General features: G+C 38.9%; 1 protein-coding gene across 1 annotated transcript in view; it reads right to left on the reverse strand.

The window, feature by feature from the left end:
* The window catches only part of cntn4 (contactin 4), a 124645-nt gene that overhangs the window by 40830 nt on the left and 62960 nt on the right, over positions 1–20855 (reverse strand). The window contains exons 10-12 of the mRNA XM_053315477.1: positions 14010–14149; positions 8879–9008; positions 7877–8027 (exon numbers count right to left, since the gene is read on the reverse strand). Coding sequence (XP_053171452.1) covers positions 7877–8027; positions 8879–9008; positions 14010–14149 — 421 coding nt within the window. The remainder of the gene's footprint in view (positions 1–7876; positions 8028–8878; positions 9009–14009; positions 14150–20855) is intronic.

The following is a 20855-nucleotide window of genomic DNA, read 5'->3' on the forward strand; positions in this document are numbered from 1 at the left end:
CAGAGAACATTTCGCGATAGGATTTTCTCATGCTCGCTGATTCATGCGCCGCGCTCGCTCTTCGCTGCGTGTGTCAATAGTTTGGCAAAAGTAAAAAGCGGTATTAAAAGAGGCCTCAAAGTGCACATCCGAGCTTAATTTGTGACGAGCGATAAAAAAAGGAACACGGGGAGGAAGCAGGGGTTGACATTTGGGCCAATTTGCCGGCGGCACTTGATTTTTAAAAAAAGTAAATTGCGCAGATTTGGATACCGCTGGACGATTAGTGCGTTAAGCTGCTCGGATGTGGCCTCTTTGAGATTTGATAATGCTTTCTTCTTGACAAGGCTGAAGTAGAATTTGGATGTGGAATTACTGCGCAATGAGATACATGGCTCAAAAATATTATAGTTGCTTTTATTTCATTATTTTTACCGTTTTTCGAACTTTGTTTGGCTATATTTCTGTTTCATACAGATTTACTAAAACCAAGATGATCACATTAATGAACATATTATGGATTTTATAGCTCTATTGTGTAGGACTAGATGTTATTATCTCCTAGTTGCACACTTGAGGCATGCTGCCAGGACTGTGTGATGGTTAAGTGAGTAATGGCATCTAGAGGGTTCAGCCATGGATCCCAGTGTCCCAGGCTGACCCCCTAGATGCCATCTACTCACTTGGGGGCCCAGGAGGAGTTTCCTCTTAATCCACAGCCAATGGCTCCCCATTTCTTCCGTTCCTAAAAGGTCTTTGACTGCTTACTGGTGGACCTTCCCTCACACTCCCATCTATATTGTTTTATGTCATAATATGGGTCAATGATTTTTTTTGTGTCCATGTGGTTTAGTCAAATTTAAAGAGTTAAATGTGAAAATAAACTTATGAATAACTTGCACACATTATTTTTTGTGGACCCATCATGTCTGTTATTAATCCATTTTGAGAGAATATATTAGAGGATTATGGCAAAAATGTACTTAAATACACTGTAGGTGGATAAAATATGAAATATTTATCATTCTTTTGTGGTTACACCATTTGACACTTTCAGTCTTACTTTTGGTTAAAAAACATGGTGCAAATGTCATTTCAAATAAACATAAAAGCAACAAAAATACAAAATAAAATGCTATTTTTCAATTACTCATCTTTCCAACCCTTATTTGTCAACTGACCCATATATCATTATATATAAAAATGATGTATCTGCTGTAAACCTCAAAAATTCTTACAATTGAGGCAACATATGTCACCCATGGACTATTTCATGTTAGCAAGCATATGATAGATTCACCTATCACGAGTTATTTTTCATTCCTCATCTTTAAACTTTAACCTTTCTTTTCTCCTTGGACATATTCTACTAATTTCACTGCATAACCATGAAGCTTTCAGTGTATTTTAAAGGAAGTCTTGTGGACACATTATCCACAGCCACTGCTCTGGCCAGTGATGCCAAAAAAATCCCTGCCATCTGGGCAGAGGACACTGGTGTCCTGGTGTAAACATTTCCAGTCTTCAGCCTGCTAATTGTAGTGTTTCTTGTGACCTATGGCTGTCTCATCTGAATAAGCAGTGATTCACTAGCACTGTGTGATAAAGATGCAGCTTGTTTGTACTTACTGAATAAGGCGGCGCTGATTTAAACGCTTTATATTGCTGAAGAGGGGAGCGTTTTCCAATAAGATTAGCATTCTGTCTTATCATTGCGCGACCAAACCGACCAATAATGGCTGTGTTGTGATCGTTGGCCAAGCAGGCTGCTAAGACAATGGCCACTGTGGGATTTCTTACTAGCAATGAATACTTTATGTTTAGTTTTATCATCAAGACTAGAAACCATATCTGTTATACCATATATACCAAATATTGCTATAATAACAATAGTAAATAATACTGAAAATAGAGGAACACCTCTGACTGATATGTGCATTTTAAACATGGAAAGTATTCCAGTAGCATCCTTCTTTTATGTTTCTCTGTGTGTGCCGCGAGACTCTACATTTGTACTTGTTTGAAACCACTAATCTGGGGTAACAAGAAAAAAAAAAGGTGCTGATAGAACTTTGATCAGATGTTACCTTGGCAACAAGCTTCCTGGACTAACCATGTTCAAAGAATACACTCAAATTGTTACATTGGCAAGTGCACAATGTGTGCAACAGCTAAACACCAGTGCAGACATTCAAACATATCAATATATCAGTAGGTATATAATATTATCTAATGGTCATTTTCTGACTTGAAATCAGTAGAGGAATTGAGTATATTTGGGATAGGGGGATTTTTATGTCACCTTTCTTAAAACTTAAAGATCTACTGCTGATATGTGTAGACTACTGTGAATACTGGTGCCAAATAACCCATTACAATACCTTTAAGAACCACGAGGACCAATTTCAGCTATCAGAGAACAATTTCTTTCTCTCATTCATGTCTGATCACCAGAACAGACGGTTTCACAGACTGCAGCAGAGACACCTCAGTGCATCCACAGCTGTTTTAGACAAATTAAAATGTTTGACTTTTTTTTTTTTTTTACATTTTAATCCGGAAAGTGAATAAAAAATGAAATAAATGCTATCAAGGTCTATCTAAAGTGTGCTCCCTTTGCCTTTTTAAATATCATAATTGATATGATAGGGTATATTAATATCATTCATTGTTGAAGCCTTTAAACACTTTAAGTGTATTGAAACCAATATTTAACAATGTATTTGGGATTTTTAATGAATGAATTAATACATGAAACCCATTTGTGATGTATTCTATGTTAGCTCCGTCCTGTGCTTACGGACACAACAGGAGACCAACTGGCAATTTATCTGGGCAGCAGTTTGCCAGGTGCACTTTGTTCCATGGAGGACCGTCTCCCCTCAGCAATTATAAGACACACCAAAACTACAACAACTAAAATAAGCTTTCCTGAAGAATCCAGATACCAGATTAACAATTATTTCCCAGTATAAATACTGTATAAGCTAGAGAAAAAAAAATGACATGGTACAATAACAGAAAAGAACATTTTAGCATAAAGCTGCATCTGCATCACATTGCCATACCTCCAACCTATTTAAGATGTATGACCTTTTGGACGGCGCTAACTAAAAAGGAAGTGCTGCGGATATCTGGGGCATGCTGGACTTCTAAATGTCCATTAACTCCTTGGGGAGGAAAGGGGGTAGCGGAGGAGGGGGCGGTATGAATGCTATTGAGTAAAAAAAAAAAAAGATCATCATCTATATGAAGTTGATATTCAAGATAAAACTCATTTGCAATCTCACACATACACACACACACACACACACACACAACCACACACAAACACACACAAACACACACTCACACACACACACACACACACACACACACAGAAGGCAATGTGTATCTTTTATGCAGTTGAGACACGCTGCTGTGTCAGGGCACCGTGGAGACAAAAGCGGGGGGGTTGGGTTGGGTGGGTGGATTTTGTCCCAGCCACACCCAAAGTACTTTAATGCCTTCCTCCAGGCGTAAACACCTTCTTCAAAGGATTGAAAGATCCAGCACAAATATTTGCATGACTGCCAAAGCCGATAGAGATAAATACTCAAGGTCTTTAAAAGATGGTGTTTAATGCAGGGAGTGGGGGGGTGGGGGGGGCGCGACATCGAGGAACGTCAGCATATCCTGCGGCGGCTCGTGAGAGGACAGTTGATTGAGTGTGTCTGGTGTGAGAGGCCTAACAAACTTGATTTCGCCCCCCGCCCCCCCCCCCCCCTCCTCCTCCCACCCATCCGATTGTGACATATTGAAATGGCGTTGTTGTTTTTTTTTTTGTTTTTTTTAAAGGGCCGCTCTCTACGGCTGACACGGCCAACTTACGCACTCATCAGCAAGACCTGCTCTGGCTCTGCGCTCTCAGCTGCTTTGTTCCAGCTGATGTCATCTAAACCTCGTCCCTGCAGGGTTGTCTGGGGTAGATAAGACATCCCCTCCTTCTATTGGTCTCCTGCACGAAGAAGAAGAAAAAAAAAAAAAAAAAAAAAGGGGGTGTGGGGTAGGGGGTGGCTGCTGCTATGAAGATGGATTACCCAGCTGGTGACACTAGTTCCCTTTCCGCTGGAGCCACTACGGAGTGCTAACGCAATTAAGGCAATTAATCTTCAACAAAAGGGGTTCACAGCTACCTCTTATGATTTAGCAGCTCTCAGTACAGGTGCATAACAAAAACAGGCCTGCTCACACATGCACACATACTACAAATGCATGCAAACACACTCCTTTTATATACAGAAAAAAAACAACTCCAAATACAATTAACTAGAAAGAAACATAGCATGACCCACAGTTCATGAGTGAAACCAGGATGTTGTTTGCTCCATCATTTGCCGTGTACTCATTTGCGTCAGTGGGCTTTCACTCCCATTTTATGATTTTACAAACAACCAGCAGGATAGGACTGAATATCGCCGTCGACCTACAGGCAAGGCAGCTATTATTGGGCATCCATTCAAAAGACAACTGTTCTAATGATCGCCGGAACAGATGCTAAACATTTTTATTATGTGGCATACAGCACGAGGGTGTATGTGGGTATGTCACAGATGAGAGGAAAGGGAGATAATGGGAAAGAGAGTAAAGGGTAGGAGCCAGAGCGTTTAAATGCTCTGGCGTGTGTGTTTTTTTTTCGAGCTGTGTAAAACGTTACTCCACTTCCAAACTGGCAATACAGCGTGGCGCCATGGCAAAAAAAAAAAAAAAAAAGAAGTCCTTTTAATGTAATGCATCTGGGACTGTTGAATTTTAATTTCAAATCTGAGCTTCTTCTTCATTTTTTTGGGAGCAGCAGCCCAGGTGGTCTGAGCCAAAATATCATTTATTTAGTGCCAGTAAAGACATTAAAACATATTTCTGCATATCAAACATCAAACAGAACTACTAGAAGGAGGATAGTGTTGAAGAAGTCTATCTGCTAATTAATCCATTATCAGGATACTCTGAGTGCTCTTAAGGACTAAGTGTAGTAAATCCATCTTACAGCTACAGCAGCAACATAAAGAATTCCCTTATTTTAAATATTCAGGAGTAACATATACTATAAATGATTTAAATCTTGAGTCATTCATTATTTATCACAGCTGTTGGTCATTTGCTGATTTATAGTTAGGAATAATTGAGACTACTACTACTACTAAGTATACAGGTCAGTGACATGTTTTTGTGTCCATGTGGTTTAGTTCAATGTAAAGAGATTAAAATATGAAAATAAACATATAAATAACTTGCACACATTCTTTTTTGTGGACCTAGCATAAAATTTCTGTTTTTAATCCATTTTGAGAAAATATATTAGAGGATTATGGCAAAAATGTCTAAGTGGTGTAACCATAAAAATGTTATACCAAATAATTCAACTTGTTGGACGGGCAGAAGTCCTGGCTTCCGTCCGGCCATTGGCATTTTAAACAATGGATGATTTTTAGCCTTTTAAGCCGTGGTCACTTTAAGGTTTTTTTGTTTTTACTATTTATTGTTATTCTGTATTGTACTTTGTGGATTGCTTATGAAATTGTTATTTCTATTGTTTTGCTGCTGGCTGCGCCACCAATTGCCCCTCAGGGACAATAAAGATTACTTGAACTTGAACTTGTCACACCATATCAACTAGTTTGGCATGATCTTACATTATAACTTTTTATATTAAATAAAGGTAATGGAATACAATTGTTCTAAATATTACATTTAATCTGGGGAATTATCAACTTAAAAAAAAAGTACACTTAAATATACTGTAGGTGGATAAAATGTATTATTCATCATTCTTTTGTGGTTACACCATTTGACATTTTCAGGTACATTCAGTCTTTAAAAAAATGGTCCAACAAAAATACAAAATGTACATTTTAACAAGATATTTTTGAATTGCTCATCTTGCCAACTCTTATTTGTCACTGATCCATATGCAGTGATAGAACTTTAAGGAAAAACATCTCTTCGCTCTGCCACTTCATTTCAATCAAGGACATCAATGTGTGTCATGTCAAAGATGAAAATGAATTGACTTAAAATGGTGCAGGTGATGTGAGCTTGTGTGTGATGGAAGTGGTGCCGGGCGAGTGAAGGGCACCAGCACCGAAACCACTATGCAAATTCCCCCGCCACTTTGTTTGACAAGCAACAACACTGCTTTGTATATATGCAAAGCCTGGCAAGACACTGTGCACACAGCCCTGCTGTCAGAGCGGAGTCATGCTAGAGTGGTGACACCCATTGGGTGACCCCTGTCTGCAATTAGGCTACTGGGCCAGACTTCACACTTCATTCAGACAGACACACACACACACACACACACACACACAAACACTGGCAGAAAGTTATTACACGTAGCGCCACTTCACATCTCAGGGGTCAAACGTGGCAGGACGCAAAGATTGGCCTTCTGCTCCACAAAAACTTGTCAGAAGTTGAATAATTTGATATCGGGAGCCTTTATCATCCCTGCTGAGGTGAAAAGTACTTGATTAGCACTTTTAATTTACTCAGCAGCCAGTCTGTTTGGCCACCGCTAAAGATAAAACACGGCGAACCCCATCAGCCATTACACAGTCAGACTTCATGCTGCTTTTTCTCTTTGCTGTTCTGCAAGTATTCTCACCACATCTGAGGACTGCATCAGAATCTCTCCATGGACATACTGTGATCAAATATATCACAGTAACTGGAGCCTTTTGGTGCACCTTGATATAGTATTTCCATAAAACTTCTCTCTTCACAAACACATTACTATATAAAACACTGCAATCAAAAAATAGAAAAAAGGCATTAATATATACATGCAAGAGCTGCCTCAATCATCCAATGAGAGGACTTGAAAAATCACTGACTAATTGATGCACACCTAGGTTAATACAAATAATGTGCCATCTGTCAGACAATAGAATATGAGAATTAGAAAGAATAGAAAGTGATCAAAATGGTAAAGTACAACAGATAAACAGTACAACTAAGGATATGATGTCACTTTATCAATAAATATGATCAATAAATACTATAATCAGTGGTCAGTAATACAATATAAGATACAAGCTAGAAATAACACAGTGCTAATGATCACTAGGCCACTTATACATAACACAGACTCTCAAAGAGGTAAGAAAAGGAGATCTGTGTTATTATGTATACAAACAAGTGTTTTATCCCTTTATGATGTAGACTATGTTTTAAAGGGGCATTCCAGCAATTTAATATTTTGCTTTCATAGAGTTGGGACACATAAATGAGAAAGATTACAAAAAGAATGGTACAAATTGAAGAGCCAGAAAGCGAGCCATCCTGATTTTTAGTATCTAATATGAGTCAAGCTCCAAAAACACTTCATCTTCCATAATGAAATTTGGTAGCGCCTTTCTGTTTTGAATTTTAAGCCTCAACTCTGAGTTGTGCTATCCCTGATGACATCATTAAACCCTAATGAGAAGGCTAAAGTTTTCCTAAAACTTTGGAAAGCTCCCTCCAGAGCCACAGAAGACAGAGGGGTAAAATATGCGGAGTGCTCCTTTAATGCTCTGAAAGCACAGACGTAATAGTCTTTGTGTAAGGGTTTGAGACAAGCAGACTCTGAAAACACACTAATGCATGGATAATTGACGTTTTTTTCATATCATGTGTGCAATATCGCAACCTGCTGGGCAACATAACATTGGAGGTGACTTATAGAGAATGTTACATATTAAAATGCGATCAAGAGTGTCGCTTAGCATAAGAGCTGTCTGTATTAACACACAGGGAACACTGCCTCCAGGGATCTGTACCTGGCTGAAAAATAATGAGTGCACACACATGGGGGGAAAAGTCCAGCAGTTCTCACAGTGGGTTAAAGCAGAACAAAATGTCAGGGTGTTTTTGTTACCTGTTACTTTCTCGGAGCGGTTCGCTGCCCTTCCTCCACGAGATCAAACCCCACGGAGACATCTTGGGCTTGCACTCGATGAGCACATCTCCTCCTACCTTCACCAGCGTCTGGCTCCTCAGTTGGTTGTGAGCGAAATCTGGGGCAACAGCTGAGACAAGAGCAGCATATTAAAGACAGTGTTTGTGTCTCTTTTCATAAAAAAAACCCCTAAAGTATCTCTAATTATTCATCTCAAATTGAATTTATCATTTTCATTATCACCATTTTCAAAAATGAGTTCATTAATACGTTGCTTTATTCCCATGGTTAATTCAAGGACGCTAGATTACATTCTTTGAAATGTGAATAATTTATAACCAGAAAGGTAAATAAATAAAGTAAAGCTCACATTTGATGCTGTGGAGTTCAAAAGATTTATGTAACTTGTTATTATTCTCAGGCTACATGTGAATCAATACCACATTTTCACAGCAGAGACAGAAATGTCATGTTCTTTAGCTTTTCACCACATAGCTTTAAAAGTATGTGCCCTTTTCAAAAAGGTGTGCAACTGTCCAGCAGTGTCCCCAACATCTTTTTCTTTTGCATTTCCACCTTGAATCTGACCAGAGGAAACACTGCTGGTTTGAGCCTGACTCCAATCAGCTACATGATCAGTATAAGACATGCTGGTGTGAATGAGAGCTGCTGCCAGCCCAGAGTAGAGAGTGACAGTCTTGACAGGACAGATGGGCGAGGCTGGTGAACAGAGCAGCTCTGGCATACGTCACTGTCAGAAGGAAGCATTCATCTTATAATTAATGCTTTTCAATTAGTGGCCAATAAGAGAGGGGCCGGGGGTCAGGAAAGGAAGAAGATGAAGCAAACTTGAAAACCAATGCGAACAAATGTATGCCTGCACACACACATCTCCATGCCAACGAGCGTACCGTATGCACGCATGCGTGAGTGTGCACAAAGACATACAAAACACATACACGCATCAAGCAGACGTCTTACCTATAACTCTGAGCTCTGCATTGGAGTAGACCTCTCCGTGCTTATTCCCGGCCACACACTGGTACATTCCTGTGTCCGACAGGGTCAGGCGACTGATTGACAACACTCCGTTGCCAACCTGTATGCGCTCCTATGGACACATAGAGAGACACATGCATTTAATATGTCCTATTCCCACTGCTCATCTACATAAAAACAGCCAGCCAGTGGGCCAGTGAATTATAGTCTGGAAGTGACAGACGTGGCAATAAATCTAGGTTTTCATCACTAATGGAGGGAAAGGCTTGGGTGGATGGAGGCAGGCTAGCAGAAAATGACCCTAATCAATCTGCATGTTTATGAGAGTGAAATAAAACCATGCCCTATTTATATCTCCGACTGCACCACAGGGCCTGTTTCCCCTTCAGCAGGAGGAGGGGGATAAGAGGGGAAAGAATATCTTAACATCTGAGGGTATACTGCATTGTGAAAATTGCTTTTCTGATAAGTATGCTCTATACATACTAAGTGCTGTGTACATGGTCATGCTGAACCTCCTCTTCATCTGTTTGGACTGTTGTTTTTTTTCCCTGCCTGCAGGAGGAATCTTGCTCATCACTGAGCCATCAAATTAAGATCTATTTAAGGACGGCTGGGCATGATGAACTAAAAACTCAGTAGGATCAACGCATCTGTTGGACATTTAATCCCCGATATATGTTCATCTCTGTGATCTCGGGTTCCCCCTCAACTCCTTTCTCTATACAGTATTAAATCCTTGAAAGGGGTTTTCATACATCTCTGTGTAGCTGTGTCACTTTCTGCCTCTTCGTGCCCTTCAGCTCTTGTGTTTTCCGCGGGCTCACCCATAATGTCATTAGAGCCCATTTCCATAGGGGTGTCTGAGCGGCCTGAACTCCAGTCGTGGGGGATTAAGGTACTGTCACATGAAAAGAGAGACTGTCCTCACTGAAAGATCACAAACTAATCCTGTGTTTGAGCAGGTTGTGACTGAATTTCCATAACGCTCTGCGGCTCGGGATGTGCAGGGGCGAATATCCCTGCTGGCAAGGGAGGCAAATGGTGGCGTATATCAGTCTCTGCATGGAAAGCACACTCCCGTTTACGGGCTGCTATTAATTAAGCATGACGTTCCTCTCAAATCAGCAGTTTTTCATGCGGAGACTTGGGGGGACCATCTGTACGCCTTATGCTGAATGGAAATGATTGGCAATGTCATTTGCCAACAACACTGGGTTGATTCGTTTGATATCAAACTGCAAAAGTGCATAAAGAATGAACGGCGTGAAGGAATGACTTATATGGATGTAGAGAAGTGAGCTGTTTGGGTTTGATTGCTGGTAGCATGTATGTTCTCCAGAATGACTGATTACTAGAAGCCTTTGTTGAGATGACGCAAAACAGCTGTAAAATGTAAAAGAAAAAACAAATCTATCCTAACAACATGAAACAACTGCTATGAAGGAAAGAACAGGTTGGAAACTTTTTTAATCAAATGCAATTGTATGTATATAAAAATAAAATAAAAAGGAACACATGGGTAACAAGAAATTGATTTTGATCTCACAACAGCGATCTCACAAACAATAAAAGGAAAATGTCACCGCGGGGCGTAAAAAGAAGAAATAACGCTGTGCTCACCAGAGTAGAACTGTGAAAGAAATCTGCTAATTATACTCACAGATATTTGATTAGTCGACTGTACATGCCTGAGAAACAAAGAGCTACAAGTAGACAACCTTCACAATAGGAAGAAAAAAAAGGTCTAAACTGAGTCTGTTTTGTTCTGTTGAGTTTGAATACATCAGGAAAGAGAAAGGAATTTAAACCACTTCTCATCTCCTAATCAGGATGTGGAGGGTTTTTACCAAAATGACATCATTCATTCCCGAAATTTCAAGCGTTGGATATTAGAAGTCAAACAAGAGCAACCTCATTTCAAGAATGCTACAATAAACCATGCCTATGGTGGTCCCATACTCCTCTAAAGGGACTAAATCCTGTTTCACGGTGGAGTTTCCCTTTAATTGCACAGCCACTTAATCCTGCAGCCATTGTCAATAAAGCAGCAGAGAGTGAGGTCCTCAAGGTGAAAAGCAGCCACACGAAATGGAGCATTCCAATAAACTATTTTGATGCAGGGCGGTGATACATAGCACCATCAAGAAAAAAAGGACCGTGAGTCTTATAATGTGTAAGAGCTGCATCTGAAACAGCAGTATGTCTGTCCAACAAAGAGTCCAGCACCTGTAAAACCAGTTTGAGATTTACCATTATTACAAGGAAACACTAAAAATAGGTGGGGATCTTAAATATTTCAAATGGCTGACACTGAATAATTGAATGCACATATACTCAACTACATACAGTATATATGACCCTCTAGAAATCTACTGTCCTGTGTAGCCAATGACTATATACTGTTATGTTATTTTCACATAGGGATTTTGCTATTTCTGTCCTTCAAAGTTAGAAAAGTGTCAGGCAGGAACACGTTTGTTGAGATATTCCAGTGAGCCACACAATCAGAAAGGTCTCAATTGATTCACTGTAATAAATAACAACAAATGGTGCTTCCTCTTCCCACTGCTCCTTACATCGTTGACCTTTCCCTTCTTCCACTCATTAAGCCGCTGTGGTTAATGGTGGCATTTCAAACAATGTAACACCTTTGCTGATTAATCCGCTCACCTATGCATTCTGAATATGTCCATTTATTACGTCTATGTTTAGGGGAAATCTGCCGCATGAAAATCAACAGTCATTGTAACCTTTAATCATGCGTTCAGTGCTATGAATCCTGATGGCTGAGTGTGTTGAAGTGTGTTAGTATTTCCATCTATTTGTGAGGGTATTCTTTAAAGCAGTTGCATTTAAAGGAGACATATTATGCTATTTAGACCTGTCACAATAAATACTTTTGTTGGACGATATATTGTCTCAGAAATAATCGCGATAAACGATATTATTGTCATTTGAAGATTATTTTATAACACTGATATAATGCTAATATAATAATGAAAGGGGGGCGGGGGTTGGGATTTGAGAGGTGGTGCTACACTTTTGTAAAAACACAGACCTTTAATTCCATATAAACAGCGCTGCTCTCTTCTGCAGTCTCCACTCAGGACATACACAGTGAGGAATGGAGGACACTACTTGCTTAGCCAATTTGACATGAATAGCCTCTTAGCTGCTAATATTGAGGTAAAAAAAATTATCAAGGTCATGCCCATGTATTACACAATAAGTCCATATAGACATGATGATGTTGATAATTACGTTATCGTACAATAAATCGATTATTATAGCGACAGGTCTAATGCCGTTTTCTGGTTTTCTGTTATTTATATAGTCTACTGATATAATATCAAATATACTAAATGTGGTCAAAGTTCTAAAACTACTTTATAAAAAAGCTCCCTGCAAGTCAAAATCTAGGGCTTCAACCTACCCTGAGCACTTCGTTTGCAAGGTTTTTTTCTACCTTGCTGACCAGCTGAGGTCATCTTTTCTAGCTAGCCCATTAACAGCCATTTGTTCTATAGCTTTGGTCGCTAAGGTTGTTGCTAAGGTTGTTGCTAAGGTTTTTCCGTGTATTGTTCATGCTGTCCACTCCCATATTTTGGATTGGGCTTTGGCTCAAACATGTATGGATGTCTTTGAAAAGTTGACCTTTTGAGTAAAGAATAGGTTTCATGCCTCCCAAACCGGAGGATGTCTACCGGGGGGCAACTTCCGAAACCTGGCCAATCAGAACATAGTGGGCTCATCAGGAGGGGGGGGGGCTTAAGGTGACAGAAGATACAACAGCCTATTTATTTAAACTGAAGGGCTGCATGAAGGGTCAATATTAGTTAAATATCCAGTAGAGCCCCCGACTAATAAATATAGACTTGGAAATGTGCATTCAATGTCCCCTTTAAATGTATTCAATTCATGAAATGAGAAATATGGGAGTGAGGTCTCATGAACTAAATGAACAAAAGACATCAGATGATATGAGAATGGTCCATTAGACTGCTCATAAATGTACTATTTAAGAAACAACCTAATAACACCATAAAAGTGATATTTTTCCAAACATAAAAACAGATGGGCTGTCTTATTTACCAGCCAACAAAAACAACAGTGTTACCTTATAAAAGCTTTTTGATAAAAATGTTAGCCATTGGTTACACAGATTGTTGATTATTTCCCCCTGATAGAGAGCCAAATCAGTTTTTTATGAGAAAGAGGCTCCGCTGTGCCGAGCGTTGCCTCCAGTAACATAACGACAGACTGGGTTCATTCCAGCAACATGTATAACATTCGAGTGCTGATCGATATCCTCTGGTGTGTTTGCCTCCTTTTTTGCATAATGAAGCAAATTAACATAATGCCTGTTTATTTATCAGGTGCAAGCTGTGCTCGGGTGTCCAATCAATCTTCACCCCAACAACCTGGCTAAAGGATGCAATATGATAATCCAATACAATGAAGGAATATCGACTTTTTTTTTTTCTTCTATTTTTTTGTTCAAATGCCAGCAACAGAGTTCTGCTGCAGTTAAAGTTAGATGTACAAGGAAGCCGGCTGGAGCCACAACAGGCTCATCTTTCATCATAGTACATTTAATGGGAATTCAGAGGGGGCAGAGAGTTAAAAAGGATATACAGTGTTTGTATAGAGAATCTCACTTTGTCGTCTTTGGTGGCACAGGATTATTAACTGCATGTTAAATCTCTTTTTGCCAAGGAAAGATTTAACAGAAGATTAGGGTAGCACTTATATCACTGTGCTTTCCAGACTAGCATTAAAAAGTTGGCCTGTTTACAGTTGAGTATTTTAGCGAAGGAATAGCACGGTGGACACACTCTAATTCCTTTGAAATAAATGCTGTTTTGCCAATGTGAATCACATAATGTATTACTGCACAGGAGGAGCAGTGTTGTAATGAACAGTCAAGTAAAGCCCAAACAAGCAGCACAATAAAGCTTTCAAAATACAGTACATGGTTGCTCACATTCTTCATTCAGCAGCATCTAGTGTGGGAGAAACATCTGTGCCAAAGCTGCTGTCATAAGTCTAACCTTGGAAGCAAAACGTTATCTTCAATTCTAAAGAGATGCTCGCTTCTGGCAGATCTCACCTCTGCAGACTCCAGGCTCTCTCCGTTTTTCATCCACCTGTAGGAAGGCTTCGGCTTTCCTGTGGCTTTGCATTCCCACGCCACCGAGTCATCAATGAGCTTTTGGACATCTTGGGGTTTCTCAATAAGATGAGGAGGCGCTGGAAAAAGTAAAAAAAAACATAAAAATAGTGAAACTGTGTAGCGCCTGTCTAATTAAATTAGAAACATCATCATGTCTGCTGGGATCAAGATAAAAGAAGAAGGGTTTAGTATTAATACTGATATGGTAATGTGAGTCGCACTGAACCGTTACCATGTGCTCACGGCACACTCAAAAATGTGTTTTTCCTATTGTTGCTGCACATGTTTGATATTCAGCATGACTTTGAGGTGTGTTCCTTTGATCACAACCAATAATTTACACAAGTATGTTCCAAAAGAATTGAGCTTGAGCAGTAAAAACATTAAAATATTAACATGTTAACAGATCTTTCAGTGAGAGAGAAGGTGACAATGTAATATTAAGGATTTGAATCATAATTTACCTTTTACATTAACTTTAAAGAAGACATACTGTATTAGTTTCATTTCTAGATCTATATATTATATATTATATATATTTTTATGCTTTGCATGATCTTATCAAATACTGGCCCTTTAGGCAGCGCCTCAGTTCAGACCCACTATGTTTCTGGAAGTCTGTCAAGAGGCAGCTTTACCAAAGTCATGTTAAGTTACTGTTGATACAAACCCAACATTTTCTACTTTACTGCCTCAAATGAAAGGCTTTTAAATTACAAATTATTGTGAAGAATTTACAGGAAATGAAACATGTTCCTCAACAAATAGAGAGACTGGTCAAAACAACAACATATGGAGATATTTGGAGCTATATGTTCCACAGACCAGTTAGAAATAATGCAGGGAGGAATAGTACAAGCAGACACAGCCACAGTGATGATGATGATGATGATGATGTTTGATGAAGAGCTGCAGGCAACCAGCACACCTCCAACAGATAAACTACTTATTATACTTCGCCCTGCTTTGTAATGGAGTCATGGCTCAGCTTGACAACCCCCATAAAAAAGGAAAAAATGCCATAATGTTAGCAGTGTGGGTGATCTTATATAGGAATCTGTCACGAGATGACATCAGCTTGGGTTAAAGTAGAAAAAAACATTGTAAACTTAGCATCCAGTGAAGTCTGAAGCTTTTTGCTTACAGGCACAGTATTACCTCTACATATACTTACTTCATTATTTGACACTTTGCCTACATTTTCATGAACCTCTGACACTATAACATTATGTCCATATATGCATATCTATGTATAAGACTGAAACAGGTCCTCTTTAAGCCTTATGAGCAGTGCTAATGCATTTTCTGCCCTTGATTTTGCCTGTCAGGCTGCTTACAAGCTGTGCTATCTTACCTGTGGATGTTTTTTAGTCTATATGCAGCCTAAAAGGAAGACTGTAGACTCTACTCAGGGCTGGAATTACTGCAGGTATCAGGTACAAGAATAAAATAAGATTTTCTTTTTTTAAATTTACAGTCTCCTATTGTCCTGAAGTTCTTTTATTTTATTTTATTCCTTCAGTTTCCTATGGTGCTTATACTGGAACAAAAGTGAAAAACTGGATCCATATTCATTAAGGTGGCTACTGGTGCCATAAAACCCCTCCATTCAATACAATACTGAGTAAATGATAGTATAATTACACAGGGGGAGAATTGATTCTTGGCTGTGTCATGCAAGTAACTCAAGGCTAGGTAATGATAAAGCAAAAAAAAAAAAAAAAGTGTGGCACATGAAACTAAATGTGTAAAGCTCTCTCTGTGTAATGCTCTGTACATTCTGGATGATGTGTAGGTCAAGCTACTATCATCCTATATCACACAAGGCCAGTGTCAAGACAAGAGTAATGGCTGACCATAGCTTTTCCCATTCCACAGACCTTACCTAAGGCCACTCTCAAGGACTGACCCTTGAAGAGGCTTTTCAGTTACAATACAAATCCTGCTCTAATTGGCTGCTATATAATGCGGTATTTTGCCTTTGAGAGAAACAGGATAAACACAGTGAGATATCAAAAATGTATCCCTGCATGATATCTGTGCATTACAACTTCAGATGATGTGCGAGTGAGAGTGTGTATGTACTGTACGTGGGTGTTGTAAGAAGCAAGGAGAAAAGACTGATAAAAAGAGGTGCATGTAGAGACCAGAGGGGGGTATTTTGTAGTCTTCTGTATTATTGTCAGAGTCCAGCAAAGACTCCACATCAAAATCTGTCCTCTATCAAATAATGTTTATATTTCGCATCCTACTATAGGCTTCGAAGATCTCTTTCATAGCTGAGACCGATGCAGAAGGTTGGCTGAGGTCATTAACTGTTACCTTGTATGTAGGCTGCCCTCTTGCCATGTGGAAATGGTAAAAAAGCTACAATTTCCTTTGCCTGAAAGCTACTGAAATATGAATCTGTGGTTATTTATCCAGCTACAGAGGAGACAGATTTATTCTCCCCTAAGTGATATAACATCTATGCTTACCTTCCTCTTATTCTCTCTGTGGATATATTTTTAAATCAATCTCAGATTTATCTCCATTCCTTATATCTTGCAGAAGCCTGTGCAGCATGTGCCTTTATGGGTTTTGAACTAAAGAGAACTAACCAGAAGAGATGGTAGAAACTTACTCTATAAGACCACCACCACCACCACAACCAGTCAACCAGTCATTTAGCATCACATCCATTCACGCTACTGCAATCCTCCATCAGAGCCCCGGGCCGAGCCTGCCCCACCCACTGCACCTTTCAGGCCCGCATTGTTGTTTGGGTTTTTTTTCTTTTTTCTTTTTCTTCTCACTGTCAGGGTCCCTCATTCTACCCCTCACCCGCTGCAAACGTATCGACTCTCAGTCATTGCTTACCAAATGAAAGCAGGCAGCCCATCTCTGCCAGGCGCGCATACCATCGAGCCAAACGTCAAGCGGCTAAAGTAGAGGAAAGATGGGAATTTACCTTATCAGTGAAATCACTGTGAGATAATGCAAGGGGGTAAGTCTGTGGGTCTGTGGATACAACTAACCTGTCACAGCTTTGCTGAGTAATATCGGCATCAACAGGCGGGGAAAGGCCCATTTCTTTTCCAAGTTTTACTTTCAGAGATTTCAGAGATGGAAATTTGACAAAACTACTTAAAAGCTGGTTTCAACACAGAATTATGACTAACAGGGTGAAGGGTGAAAGATTGTGGCTAAATGCAGCCAAACTGAAAAGAACATATTTTGAATTAAGATATAATGAATATAATTTCACCTCAAACTCAAAACCACAAATGTGATCCCAAAGCCTCAATATGGTTAATGAATGAACTCCTGTTCCACTTAATATACTTTCTATTTCATGAATACATTGCTTTAAAGAAATGAGATGGACGAGATGAAGTGATGGAAAAATCTAACATTTAAAAACACTGTTCTGAATTGGAAATAGAACACCTTTATATCCATTAGGCGAACGTGCATTAGAGAAGTTTAAGCAGTAACTAGTTACATGTAACAGTGTCATGTAATTTAATTACAAAATCCATGTAACTGTAATCTGTTACATGGGCTTATTTGGAGCACATATGGTCTTAAATGGTGTCACAGTACCAATTAAGTCAGACTTTTTGACTTTTTTCATTCCAAAATGTACATGAACTAATGAATACATTTTCAAATGAAAGATACATCTTGATTTATAAGAAATGATCTCTCGTATAAATCATGTCAGTTTATGAAAAACAGCTGAACTTAGATTTTGGTGCTTAATGAGAACATTTACTGAAAACACTCATTAGAAAATTATAAAAATAATTATATATTATAATTATATATTATACATTTTAAATAAGGTAACTAGTAATCTGTAATCTATTACATTTCCAAAGTAACCTTCTCAACCCTGGGTTTAAGATAGAAAAAGTCAATGTTTGTGCATCTAACATTGACATTAAAAGGTTGAGAATGTTTTCAACAATGACCATAAAGCCACCATAAAGTAACACCTTCATTTCATCCTGTCTTAACACAAAAGCCCCTTGCTCTTCCTACTGTAGCTTGCTTGGATGTACACGAAATACCCTTATCGATCGCTCCATTGGCTTACACTGCTGACGAATGTCTCAAAGGCTTAATTCAAAGGTAGTTCAAAATAAGATTACTGATTTTTATCACCTGGCTGCAGACAGCTTGAGAGAGACAGAGAGATAGAGGGGGAGGATAGAGTGAGAGACTGACAAAACACATCAAAAAATGAGAGAGGACCAGCAGCTTTAAAGGACAAATCAAGGCTTGGTGGATCACAGCGTGTTCCAGGGTTGTTATAGTGAATGACGCTGAGAGCTTCTGGGACTGTTGTAAATAATGGCAAATTGTTTAATGCCCCAAATGAGTTATTTCTGACAGCTGACACAGCATGACTTGAAAGGGAGAAAATCAGAAGGAAGGAAAACAAAGAGGGGTCAAGGTTGGGGGAAAATCCATAGATGAATCAAAGAGCAAGCTAACTGCTTACAGGACTGGACCAAGTATTGGTCACATAGAAATGTAATGGTATTGTTTCATCCATAAATTCATGACTTCTTGTAATTAATGCTGCTGGAGTTGACAGGCTGCAGTTCTAGCATTGAGATGTTTTAATTAATAAGGTCATGGAGGTTAACTTGCCAACTTTGATTATTTATATGGATTGATGAATAAGATTTATAATATCAATAATATACTTTCCTGCTTATTGCTTTTCTCTTTGGGTTTCAGTCTAGTTTTAATGACCCATCAAACGCCATCAATTAAAGAATGTCAGACACTGATTACACACAGAATATATTATATACCATATACTAATCTTAATGGATGTTTAACCCTTTTATACTAACAGGAAATGATGTGTCACTTGGTCATCAGTGTCAGACTCTCAAATGTGACAGCCAATTATGATTATCAGAGAAACAGCTAAATCTTTTCCCCAAAAACGTATATGTTTTGTTGGCAAAATATCACAAGTCCTCTTATCTGATATGTTTTCAGCTGTTTTACAATCATCCACAATTAATTTGAAATTTTCCAGCTGTGAGCAGCTCCTCTATTATCAGTGGGTGCTGCATTGTGGCAGAAGAGAGTACATCATGTGTGCTGATTGTTTTGTGAATGCTGACAAAATGAAGTAACTCATGTAGTCTGGAAGTGAGACAGTGTTGGAATGAATACTCTTCATATTATTATTATTATTATTATTATTATTATTATTATTATTATTATGGGTTTAATATAACTTTTGAATTAAATTATACATGAACCATAGTCAGTTATTATTTTCCAGGTTTCTTGTGTAAAATAAATACATAATAATCATAATTAAACATATAGATGGTTGGATATGATAGTTTTGCACATTGAAACTGTAAGGAAACAGAATTATAACTTTAAATAATCAAAATACATTAGCCAAAATGATCTATTTTGGCTATTTTGGTTATTGGCTAACTTATTCTCTGAACTATATTTTATATAGTATTATACAGTTAAGTAGTGATATTCAGTAGCATCACGTTTTTATTGAATCTGCCTCACTCTTTCTCTTCAGGTCTGTTGAATGAGAAACATCTGAGTGACTTAAAATTGATGTTTTGTAGCATTAGCTGATAAAAAGCGCAGCACCGCAGCATGTTACACATTGCGGTTAGCCTGAAACTTGTTACTATTAGTAACGTCACAGTTACCTGTCTGAGGATTAACGTTGACATCACATGGCGCTGTTTTCTTTTTCTTTTCTTTTTTCTGAGCAGGTTCTGCCTCAGATGATGTAGATTTATGTTTTAACCAGCGGTCTGTGTTTGTTTCCTTAAACTTAATATCACTGTTAGCTTCTCTGTGTCATGCTAGCTAGCGGGAGGTACAGAGAGCTAAAGGTGTGTTCAGGGTCGAAGTCAGACAGTTGGACACAGCGCTTCCGGTCAGTCGTCCTGCAGTAAGCACCGCTGCAGACGTTGGTTGAACATTACATGGCTGTAAATGTGTGCGCATTATAAGTGTTGGGTTTGCGGGAATCAATTAAATTGTGTGCAATACCTGCAATCCCGCGCTGAAATTCAAGCCCATCATTGTAGAGTTAAACAAAGTCAAAGTAAAGTTAGGTTATTATGCAGTGGTTTTACTGGTGTGGCCCACTTGAGATCAAACTGGGTTGTATGTAGCCTTTGAACTAAAATTAGTTTGTCAACCCTGTCCTACTGTATAGCACTGTTTACTGAAACTCAGGTCTCGAGTATATCACTATACAACACAATAGAAAAGCCATGTTGAATGCAGATACCATTGAGTTTAGCACTGTTGAATTTAAGTGTTATCAGTCATTTTGTTAGAAGAGATATCAGAAATGGACTACACCCTCCAGTCAGTGGTTCTAATGACTGCCAGTATGTGAATAGGTGTGAGTGTGACCCCAGGACTATCAGCAACAATGAGTGGATCTACTAACGCCCTTCCTGTTGCTCCAGATGCTTCGGTGCAGATTATGTCCCCAACATACAGTATGTGCCACTGCTCTATGTATAGTACATTTAACGGCTTTGATCTCCAGTCAAGTTGGATGTCAATCACGATGCCATCTGGTGGAACCCAATACAAGGCTCACCAACAAGGTCGTATCCAAGGGCTCAGCCTCATCCGCATCACTCCTTTAATCTGGATCAAAATATTAGAGGCATCATGGCTGACAGCCTTTAATCATTTTGATGTGCTGTTAAAACGAGCCTCCCTTCTCACGTATGCCACACGAGCCGCCGCTGACTGCTTTATAAGACTAGCTGT

Source organism: Scomber japonicus, chromosome 3, assembly GCF_027409825.1.
Source record: "Scomber japonicus isolate fScoJap1 chromosome 3, fScoJap1.pri, whole genome shotgun sequence".
Taxonomy (NCBI): domain Eukaryota; kingdom Metazoa; phylum Chordata; class Actinopteri; order Scombriformes; family Scombridae; genus Scomber; species Scomber japonicus.